This window comes from Astatotilapia calliptera, chromosome 4, assembly GCF_900246225.1.
Source record: "Astatotilapia calliptera chromosome 4, fAstCal1.2, whole genome shotgun sequence".
NCBI lineage: Eukaryota > Metazoa > Chordata > Actinopteri > Cichliformes > Cichlidae > Astatotilapia > Astatotilapia calliptera.
This window is the reverse complement of record NC_039305.1, coordinates 30,821,274-30,832,983: the sequence shown is the minus strand read 5'-3', so window position 1 is coordinate 30,832,983 and position 11,710 is coordinate 30,821,274. Positions and strand designations below refer to the sequence as shown.

The 11,710-nt window shown below is 40.3% G+C and overlaps 1 protein-coding gene across 4 annotated transcripts in view; it reads right to left on the bottom strand.

Annotated features, from left to right (window-relative positions):
• Window positions 1–7,960, bottom strand: part of LOC113021421 (serine/threonine-protein kinase BRSK2-like) — a 34,119-nt gene extending 26,159 nt beyond the window's left edge. For all 4 annotated transcript variants that reach the window (XM_026166073.1, XM_026166074.1, XM_026166075.1 and 1 more), the window contains exons 1-7: window positions 6,808–7,960; window positions 6,336–6,430; window positions 2,947–3,032; window positions 2,599–2,739; window positions 951–1,067; window positions 537–570; window positions 390–458 (exon numbers count right to left, since the gene is read on the bottom strand). In XM_026166073.1, coding sequence (XP_026021858.1) covers window positions 390–458; window positions 537–570; window positions 951–1,067; window positions 2,599–2,739; window positions 2,947–3,032; window positions 6,336–6,430; window positions 6,808–6,895 — 630 coding nt within the window. In that variant the 5' untranslated portion in view covers window positions 6,896–7,960. The remainder of the gene's footprint in view (window positions 1–389; window positions 459–536; window positions 571–950; window positions 1,068–2,598; window positions 2,740–2,946; window positions 3,033–6,335; window positions 6,431–6,807) is intronic.
• Between the last annotated feature and the right edge of the window lie 3,750 nt (window positions 7,961–11,710).

Here is an 11,710-nt window from a genome sequence, read left to right as displayed (position 1 = left end):
CTTGGAAATCAGATCACTGTTATTAACCCACATCAAATATTATCCATTGTTTAGCATTTATTGTGAAAGGACTGTGGAAAAGCTGGGAGGGAGAGCAGGGGGAAGACCTGCAGTATATGGCCTCAGGGCAGATTCCACCTGGACCTCTTTAATAACCTTACAGCATATGGTCCCCAGCTTTCTTTCTTTCTTTTCGTCAAAAAAGCACTTTTTGTTCATCTCTCAACCACAAGGTTCAGTTTTGGGTTACGTGGTTACAGCTAATAACTGAGAGCTCAAAGAGTAAATGTTCTAAATAGACATAAGTCGTACAATCATACAAAAAAGAAAAGAGTACACACTATAAGAAAGAGATATAAAAACCCCAGAAGCTGAGAGAATCTTCTTACCACGAGGAGAGCAAACAGAATGACTCCACAACTCCAAACGTCCGCCCTACGACCATCGTACTTCTCACCCTGAAACACCGCAGTGGGTTAATGTTACACATGCAAACACACACAAAAGACATCATTCATTTAAAGTAGGTAACTCACCCTTATGACCTCTGGGCAAGCATAGTGGGGAGATCTGAAAGGAAATAATTATTTTATTCACCAAGATATCAAAAACGCTTTCATGGATGTTGATTGTGTTGTGATCTGAGAGTACAAAAACTGAGAACACCTGCTTTTTAATCCACGGACTGAAAAGGTGAATCCAGGTAAAACCTACAATCTGTTGCTAATTTTATCATTTAAATCCACACTCCTCCCAATGGGCTGAGCGTTTGAGCTCTTGGTGAATGCTGCCATTGATTATGTAAAAAGCACAATGGATGTTTTATGGGTTGCTTAAATTCATTAAAATACTAAGATACTGCACACATGCTATCTGTTTTATTCATTACAATAAAACTGATAAGACAACTGAACCACAAAATCTTCTTTGTGGTCTTTGCCCATACTCACCCACAGCTGGTTTCCAGCAGACTATCCCCAACTTGTAGCGAGGCCATGCCAAAGTCTGCTATCCTGATGTTGTTCTTCTCATCCAGGAGAAGATTCTCTGGCTTAAGGTCTCTGTGACTGAACATACAAACACTCAATGAAAGCACTGAAGTATTTTTTCCAAGCCGTAAGTAGAAAGAAGAAAGGTACTTATTTGTATATTTGGTTGACTAGTTTGACGTGAACATTCATAGCACAGTGTTTATTAAAGGTTAGGCTTCTGGAAGAGAAAGCCTCCATGTGGTTCTAATAGGGAACTGGTTTCAATCAGACCAATTATATAAGCAGGTGACATGGCACTCAGATAATGCTAAAAAAATCAACCTGTGTTAGAATTCAAACACAGATGGTGATTGTCATGACTATGCCTCCAAAGAGCCAATCAGCAGTGAAACATGTAAGCCAATCAAGTTGCATATGTGTCACGTTCAGTGTACGTTACCCACACATTACTAACAGTCACCAAAATTTGTATCCACAGTGCAATTTTGTTTGAGTCACCACTAAATATGAAATGAGGAATTTGAAAAATCGCTGTTATCTAACAGCCACAATCAGCAATTTATTAACAAACAAAAATTCTTCATTAGAAGTATATGATGGGCCTAAAAAAAATCACATACAGCTAGCGTATAGGTTTGGAAAACCTTGGGGCTCAATCTGCATTTGGTAATAATTCCACCAGAGACAATTCCTCATTCAAGTGGACTGATTATGCTCTTTTCCAAATCCTCATTTTTATTGAAGAACTCTACTAGAGTAGCTTTCCACAACTGATGATTTAAAATAATCCTTTCCTTAAAGCTAGCCTCTCTTTAAGACAATTTTTCTGCCCCTCAAACAACAAAATAGGAAGTGGGCGGTGCCCGATATGACCATATTAGGCATCTTTCCCTCTTACTGAAATCATGAAGACACAAGAGTAGAAAAAATGATCTGAAACTATTAGTGTTTTGAGTCATAGGCACTATAGATACATTAGCTGACCTGAGTTTTTGAAGGTTTAATGGCTAATATGAGCACCTACCACTGTTTAAAGGGTCCCTTTAAACTTCTAACATAGTCTCATTTGTGCTTTCTTGGCTAGGACACTCATCTAAAAGAGTTTTAATCCTCTACCTTTTTTCTTTGTTAAATAAAAATAAGTGAAATAAATTTAAATACGAATATTCAATAATATTTATTTTAATTCGCCAAATTCTATTATAAAAAGACGATGAGAAGCTAGAATGTGGCTAAATGAATAATGAATTATCTCTCATTTATTCCATCTTGGGAGCCAGTGGGCTAAACCAGCTGCTTGAATATGAAATAGATAAAACAAACCCAGGTCTAATTATTATTCATAACAACCTGTAAGGCCCAGGCGGCAAATATCTGCAGAATCAGTATTTTTGCTTGCAGTTTATCTGATAATATTCATACTGTTCCTTGAGTAGGAGTTTGTAAGCACTGCTTTTACTTGTAGATCTTTAAATTGTCATACTGCTACTTTAACTAAGTAAAGGATCAGAAAAACTGAGAATGATTTAGTTCTTAAAGCCATTAAAGAAAAGTCATCAACAGGCAAACGACAAATGAGAAAGGTTTCCTGTAGCTTCTCACTGACCATATGGAGTGACTATGGCAGAAGTCCAGGGCAGAGATGATTTGTCTGAAGAACTTCCTGGCCTCTTTGGGGGTGAGCCTACCCTTCTTCACCAGGTAATCAAATAACTCTCCGCCAGATACATGCTCCAACACAAGGTACCTGGGTCACAGACAAGAAATAAGTAACATAAAAAACAAAAGGTTTATCTCTGCAGTATATCTTCTATGCCATGTGCTTATTTATCTCGCTTTTGTCTTACAGAACATTCTTCCCTTTTTAATTCAGTGTTGTTTCTGCTCTAGCAGAGATCCAGAAGCAGATTATTTTATGTCAGCAGAAAGGAGAAAGACACAGAGATGTACTCACAGGTATTTGTTATTTTCATAGACATCATGCAGCTTCAGAACATGAGGGTGCTCTATTAGTTTAAGAATAGCTATTTCTCTCTCCACCTGCACAGACGGAGGGAGGGAGAGGTGTAGAGAAAGGTTAAGAGAGAGGGAGAGAGAAAAGAGCAAGTTAGAAATGATAGAAATGGAAATGTCAGACAGAAGAGGAAGGGAAATATGATGTAAGACAGCAAGAGGGAGGACACAAGCATATAAAAAAAGTTGGGTAAAAATTCAGAACAGGCAGACTTGTTTTTCAACTTCTTTTCAATAGTGTGCTACATTTAGTGCAGAATAATCAGAAATAGTAACAAAGTAGAGATGCAATACACAAATTATAATTTAGAACAAAAAGTTCTGAAATTGAAATTGTTAAGAAATCATGAATCAAATGTGCCCTGTTCTAATACCATTATTTACTTTGCGCAAGCTAGTAAGCAGGTCAAAGCCGTAGTAAGCTAGCTCCATTATGCTAGTTACTAATCAAAATGCTAGTTTAAAGCCTGTGTCTTATCTAAACTTTCATGAAGATAAAGACTTGGCATGTACAGAGTGTGACTGTGAATTTCTGGGCCACTATCCAAGTTAAAAATAACAGTTTGGCACAGCCGCTTCTCTTTTGTTTTGTTTGTTTGTCTTTTAACTTTTAATTATAGAAAAATAACCAAACCTTTTAAAAGTATTTTAGCTCTTCACCACACCATCTCTGAACATTTTAACTAGTGCAAAATTGATGTGTCACCGTACATAAACGTGTACCGCTGCAGTAAATATCATCTTACTTTGACAATACGCAGATATCGTTCACGAAGGCCCGTATTAGCTTATAGAGCTATTCTGACAAATTATTAGTGCATCCCCTTTTAGAGCCTGTGTTTTGTTTTGTTTTTTTTTTACTCCTGCTTTATGGATGAATAACATTTACAACTCATAGCTAACAAACCTCCAAAGAAATACATAATTACGTAATTTTGCTGCTAACATTTTAGCCTTTTTTAGCAAGCAGCTTCTTAGCTAGCAGGGCTACTATGGTTGAGTCATTTTGTCTCTCAGAGACCATAGTTCAAATTCCACACAGAATTAATAATTGATGTTAATGATGTTTGGTTAGCATCTGAAAACCAAAATAACTTTCTAGGTTTATGAACTAAAACACGGTTTGGATTCAAATATGGCTGCCACTTTTTCAAAGCTCTGTCAAGGTGACGTATCCCTTTTGAAGAGTCCAAAGAGCACAGCTTAAGGCATAAAATCTACTTCCTATTGTAGCACATTACCTGTGTTTAAATGAACCAAAATATTTCTTTTCGGTGACTGTTTCACATTTTGCCTTGAGACCAGGCCGTGTCAGTTGATTCCAGGAGCAGTTTTCTGTAAAACTTATATAGTCACACTTTTTTTTATTAATCTTTGATCAGTCAAATATGATGAAACCAAAGAAAAAAGCTAGTTTTTCTGTCTAAAGGCCATTCTCAAGATTTATCTGACTAAATTCAGTACTTGTACTTCCTTAGACAGGGGCAGACAGCCCTCATATTAGCTATTGCTAAACTTTTTATGCTTATTGCTTATGTTTTATTACAATACATGAAAATATGGATGCCTATTTTTTAAAAGAAATGTAATTTTAAGTGTTCCTTTTAAATATTTATTCATTCATTCAGCTCTAGTAGCTGTCCACAGCATGACCTATTATAGAGCAGAACACGTGGCAGAGAACTAGGCGCAGCATTGATTTTCCTTCCACACTGGAAGATTGATTGCTTGACAGTAAATTCATGTCATGTCTACTGTCTTTTAAATAAACTTTACAGCTGAAAAATATAGTCTGAAATGCCCTAAAAGTTTAAACAAAGACCTTTGTGAGGCCATTTAAGGACTACTTGTTGTCTATGTAAAACACATCTATGAAAAACTGCTTGGTTTAATTGAATACAACAGGACTGTGACGCAAGAAATATATTTTAAGACAGCATAAAACTAAACATATATGAAAAAGTCTGTAGCCACACAGTGATATCTTTATATTTTGGTAGGAAATTGGGAAATATGAGCAGCAATTTATTGAAACATTCAAAAATGTACAGCAATACAGTATATGACGTAAAAAAAATATTGGTCATACTAAATATAAGTCAGCATTTAGTATGACCACATTTATTCTTCACCATAGTCTGAACTCTCTGAGGCCATTTTCTTGTCATTTCTTAAACTAGTCTTCAGGAATAGTCCTCAAGGCTTCTTGAAGGACATCAAAAAAATCTTCTTTGGAAACTGGCTGCCTTTTGTTGTCTGTCAGCATGATTCCACTCTGCTTCAATACAAGTGAGGTCAACTTTCAGATATTGTTCAAGTTTCAAAGAGAGCCACCTAGACTTCTTTTGCGTTTCTGAGATGGTTCTCCTTCTTCAGGTCATTGACTGCAGATAGTTTTTAGGCCTGTCATTTCTTTTGTCCACCACTTGTTTTTAAAGACACACCACACATGACAAGATTTGCCATGTTTTGGAATCACTTTGTTGGTACAAAAATTTATTTTTTTTTGTCTGTCAAACTGTTCTTTGACATTTCATTTTGCATATTCAGCTAAAGAAATTGGTACAAATTATGTGTTTTTGCAGCACTAGCACTAACTCTTTGCTAAGTTGTCCGTTATGTGTGGACACAGCACTGGTTCATCCCTTGAATTTTGTGCCTTTTTAAGCTTGAGTGATTCAGGGCATTTGTCACAGTTATCAGACTATAGAAAGAAAACATTATTTTGTATCGTTCTGATAAAATAAACACACACATGGAAATGGGACAGGAGCAGGTTCGTGATGTTTAAGCCAAACATACCAGATGTGTGATATATATCTGCCTCACCATGAAATCTTGAGCTATCCGGTGTTTTTAGGATGCTGACATTTTTGCACATCTTAAAACATATGCTAGCACCGTGCTGCACGTCTAGCGCCTAAAGTGTGCCTTGTGCAACCTGCCAGTTCTAAAAAAGACATACCCTGTAAAGCTCCAAGCAATCAACCACATTAAAAACGCCAACATGAACAAGCTATTTAGATTTCAGTTCAGTCCAGTGTATTTCTGCTGCAGTTGCTTTCATCAGAGGGCTTAATTAGCAGAATGAAATCATCCCTATTGTTCGGTATACAGAAGCAGTGCCCACACACACTCGGCAGCTCCAAGTTCCAACACACTGCCGGGCTTTTCTTGACAAAAATAAAGACTCATTTTCTGCTGCTATTTCTGCAGAGTGCAAGCTTAACATGATTTGAGCTTGGCAGCCACCATAATGACAGCCACAGTGCACGGCACAGCTAGAAAGACAGCTGGATAAGTAGATGAGGTGAATTTGGAGTGCTGTACCTTCATTAGAACCGATTCAGAGAGCTTCTCTCTGTTGACGATCTTTATGGCCACCTTCTGCCCTGTTATACAGTGGACACCCAACTTCACAAGTCCTGAGAAGCAAGACAGAGGGAGGAGAAGAGAGCATCTGAATATCGCAGATCATGATGCGGTGTGAATAACAGGAAGGAAGGGACGTCATGATTAATTCAAAAAGCTTTATTCTTCCAACTCAGCTTCAAAAAACTGATTTAGTTATCTCCATTCTCAGAAACCTCCTCAAAAATGTTTAGCCTTTGGGAGGCCCTTTAAGAAGGCCGTGGAGGGATAAAACTACAGGAGATGAGAAGACTTAGTGTACAGAATAAATACGGATTAAACCATGAGCTTCGATATTACAGAAATGTTAAAGTAGCTTTGCAGTGGGGTGTTACACCCCGGCGCACCTTGCAGACGCCCTGTTTTTTGCGTTACTCTGCAGGGTGCCTACCTGTCTGTCCCTTCCCGAGGGTCTTCTCCAGCCGGTAAGGCCCCACAAACTGACTGGACTGGCCCACCGTCAGCTCTTTGCTGCTCATCCTTCCCGAGATGAAATTCTATTCCAGATATAAGGCAAATCAAGATAGCGCTCGCTCCTGCTCCGTGCGTAATGCCGTAACGCACATTACAGGCGGCTATACGGCGGTGCAGAGAGGAGGAAAGGAGAAGAGAGGAGGTGCGGACTGGTCGTGATCTAAAGCCGGGCCTCGCAGGCTACTCCCATGCAATTGTTTGTCATGCGGTCAGGAGTGAGAACCGGTCCTGTTTCCACTCTGTAAATCCAGAGTCTTTCAAGTCAGTGTTACCAAAGCACAGGAAGCGGCATCATTCAAGGGAAAGGTAGGAAAAGATCAGAGATGAGGACGTGTGAGGTTTAGCCGGTACCAGAGATGGGAGATGTCCACAGAGGTGCGAACAGTCACATTAAACCCACCCCCCTGCTATAAATAACTGTAGTTTAAAGCTGATTGATCCTATATAGCTTATTCAGCTGGCCAAGAGTACAGCAGTAACGAAAAATCTCATTCAGACCTGGACAGGAAGGCTACATTTGCCACAGATTGATTTCTGTAAGAGCAGTCTCAAATATCCGAAGCCAGAATGCCCTGATCGATATCAGGGACCCCCGTTCTTCTGTTGCCGTCCAAAAAAACTGTTTTCATAATCCTCCCGAGCCCATACATTCCCCTCTTCCTGTCAAGTCGGGCCTCATTTGGTCACAATCTGCCTTTCTGTGTAGATGCGGCGTTGCCCAGATAACAATCTATTATCACAAACAGCATCAGCAAGAAGAATGGGTTTTCCAATATCCGGTGCACACTTTGGCTCGCCCCCTCCCCGGCCCTGCATCAGGAAATAGAGGAAGAGGGGGAAGAGCATCAAAAAGGCAAACAGCCTCGGGGGCAGACCGGGCCAGACGGCCGAAAGGCGTGCTGGCTCGGGACAGCTGCAGCGTGGAGAGGTGCGCTCGGTGCGCCGGGGGAAGGATCAGCGCTCAACCCGGTGATTAATCCCGCTTCTAGAAACAACAAGCATCCTCAGCTGGCCTGGTGGTAGCCGACTCCCCGCCTCTCCTCTTCCCCTGCTCCCTCTCCCCCTCCCTCTCTCTTCTTCTCTGTCTTTCCTTTCTTTCTCGCTGGCCGGTTTTGCTCATGATATCACCGCATCTCCTCCCTTAGCCGGCTGCTTCGTGCACAAGGAGCAGAAAAAAAACGCTAAATAAGTAAAAACATTTTAGTTTCGAGTCTTTCAGGTAGTCCGAAGTTGGCCGCATCCATGGGAGTGTTTATCATTGACGGGATGTCCTCCTCTACTCTGCCGCTACCCGTTTTTTACCCCTCTTGTTTCCTCCACCTATTACACTCCTCCTCCTCCTTTTCATGGGTCAGCATCAGCATCCGGGTTCCATAGTTCCCGCCCCACCCCTCCCTGGTGCTACGCCTCTACCTCGTCCAACTCCCCACTCCCCCACCCCACCATCCAACTCCCCACCTCCCCCTCACCACCATCCAACTCCCCACCTCCCCCTCACCACCATCCAACTCCCTTCCTCCCCTCCCCACCCATCCTTTTAACTACTGCAAAGTTCCACAAAGTAAAGTAGAAGTTATAGCGCCAGTTATAATGCAGCCAGTCACGCAATCGATGTGCACATGTTCAGCACACAGAAAAATCTGTTTGGCAAAACTTTTGAACAACACATAGATGAAGAAAGTGTAAAAGTTCGATTGTATTGTTTCTTTGTTTTTCTGCAGGTTAGATGGCAGCTGCTGTCCAGGTTCTGGTTTTAGATTTTATTACTGTATATGACTGCAAAATTGGATGCACTGTAACAGGATCATTCCATATTAAATGAATCCAGTCTGCCAGTTGTTAACCCCTCAGAATCAGCTTTTTCTTTTTCTTTTAATACCTGTCTCGGTTACAGGAAACACTGAAGTAAACGAGGTGGGCATCAAGAACATAATACTACCAGGGTAAAATTTGAAAGGATAACACTGAAAGCACTGAAGGCTCCAAAGTGAGTGTTAAAAATGAAAAAATGAGTGTACTGTATTCAACAAATGGAAGGAGTCACAGCCAGAAGACAAGTCTGGTGTCAAAGTGTAGATTAAAAGAAGAACTTTCATATACTATAACTTGGTTTGACCAGCCGCTTATACCTGTCCCACATGCTGTTATCCTTTAACATTTACCCAGAAAGCTCTGTTTCAGTTTTTCTTCTAATGCTAATGCTAATCCCCCCATATTTAAGAAGTTATGAACGTTTAAGATTGCAGATAAATAAATAAATGAAAATTTAATTAAAAATAAATATGTAAATAAATGAAAAACAGCCAACTCAGACCTGAGGACCGTTACTGCATCTAAGAAACAAAAATGCAATGGTAAATTTTTGTATGCTTTCAACGGTTACGCCAAAGTTGCTATACTAAAAAAAATATCTGATTCTGTGGGTGTCAGGTGGGAGGCACTTACTAATAAATTTCTAATTTGCTTGACTGTCACAGAAATTCAAACTTACAAATATTTTGGGCACTTTGTCATTAATTGTGAAATATATTTTCTGATTACTGAAGTTGAAAATAATTGCAGGAGTTCAGCAAGGCTCTATACTAGGGCCACTCCTCCTCCTACTTGTGGTTGCTAAGAGACGACCTCCCAGTTTGAAAAAACGAATCCAACAGGATTTAATCAACCCCCAAACACTCCCAAGTTAAATGTCCAACAGCTGACTTTGTGTCAGCTGCCTTTTTAGAGTTTGGCAAAAAGAAAACCCCCACCACCGCTTTTTGCTCTTTTGTAACTACTGTGTGGTCTGGCAGCCTGGGATTATTTTATAATGCAGCCTTTATACTCTATTAAGGCTTAAAGTTAGGGGTGTGGCTTCTTAGACTGACAGATGGATCCTAAAAGTGGTGACTTGTGGCCTTGCTGTGTGCAGAACCTCTCCTCCACTAAGTGGAGTCACTGTTTTTGTGGTGCTGGTCCTTTTTAGGTGTGTTTTTGTCGGAATTATCTAACAAATAATGCTTTGTTGCTAATACAAACAGCCTATCCTAGAGGTCTGTGCTCTTGGTGAGTTCAATTCTGATATATGTATGCTCGGCTATTTAGCACCAGTGAGCAGGTATTTGTGACTAGTGTGCTTTGCAACCTTTACTGTTGCTTGTTGATGTCTAAGCATGATAACTTAGCACTCGACCCTCTTGTACAAATATGTGCACTTCTGACTCAACCCCCCTCAACATGGCCTAAACACTGACTGCTAGCAAAAACCAATGTGTGACTTTGTGCTGGTCTCTTACATACAGTTTGTGGTGATCATGCTGATTGTTGTTGTTCTGTTTTCCATCTTAAGAATTTGCTTGCATGACTTTATTCCACCTAAAATACTTTGAGTGCTTCCTTAAGATCCAGCTTGCACTCAAACGTCTCTCTGTGACAGGACTGGCAGCCCCAAAACACTGGAATCAGTTTTTAATGAAGAATAAAATCTATAAACCCACTCACAGCAGTAGCTATTACGGGCTATCAGCCATACTTCACTAAGCTTGTAGCAGTGAGCATTTGATTTCTAGGAGGAAACGTTACTCTGTTATTGGAGGATAAAGCAATGGGGTCAAAAGCAAGAAATCAATCAAGTAAGTGGACAATAAAATCTTTAATAGCAGTTGTTTCCAGGGTCAGGAATAACTTGGCTTACAGGCACATGGTTTGCACATAAGCAGTGTATATATAGCAGCACTCTAGTTTCTTTTCTTTCATTGCTAATCTAGTTCACAACTGATGTTAAGACTAGAGTGTGGCCAGCCATGCTTGAAACATTTAGCATTAGGCTGATCTGTCAAAGGTGTATGAAGTGCTTCATGTATAGCAGACGTCAGTGATGCACGCACGCACGCACGCACACACACACACACACACACACACACACACACACACACACACACACACAAAACCAACGCAAAACCACTGGGTGCTGCATCACTGTATGTGATTAAATTTCCACATTGTGATAACTGTATGACGTATCCAAATCTTAATCCCTTTTAATCTTAATCTGTGGATAGAGTCAGGTTGATGTAGCTCAGATTATCCTACAGTGCTTTGTGAGTCTGTAAGTCCACTCATGCCAGGTTATCTTTTGTGTCACAGATGCTGTTTTTATCTCATTGCACATTAAAATTCTACATTTGTGCACATTATTCATTAGTCAAAGATAGAGGAGCACAAAACTTGATTTTCACAAGAGTAAAATAAATCTTTTGTTTTCATAGACGAGTCTGTATAACTGCTGGTGTAAGTGCATTTTCCAACCACAGGGTGGTGCTGTTAGGCTACTACACTAGCGTCTTTCTTTTTTCTCCTGATGGAAAGTTGCAGTGTCCATCAGTTTTATAAAAGATTTGAAATTTTGACACATCAGACCACATGGCAGTTTTCTGCCTTAGCCAATGTTAAATGATTCATTAACAGAGAAGAAAGGAGCAAGTCTGAATCTTGTTTATATCTGGCTTTGCATTTCTGAGTGTATGGGCAGGTGATCTTCATCCTTCCTTACCCGCCGTGTATCTTATAGCACTTCATTCCAACGGTTATAGCCTAAAGCGTAGTGGTTTCAAAATGTGGGAGCTTGGCATGTGCCTGACCAGGTGCCACCAGACCAAGGTTTGTCCACCAAATGCACACCATCAGGCTCCCGTGCAATATCTGGCTCCAAGAGGAGCTCGAATCCATACAGTTCAGTCACTGTGTGAAGCTGGAACCAGTCTGGCATAAATTGGTAGCAACCTGGTTGCCAGAATCAAAGGGATGCACAAACATCCGTCGTGACCTCATTTATGGCACCA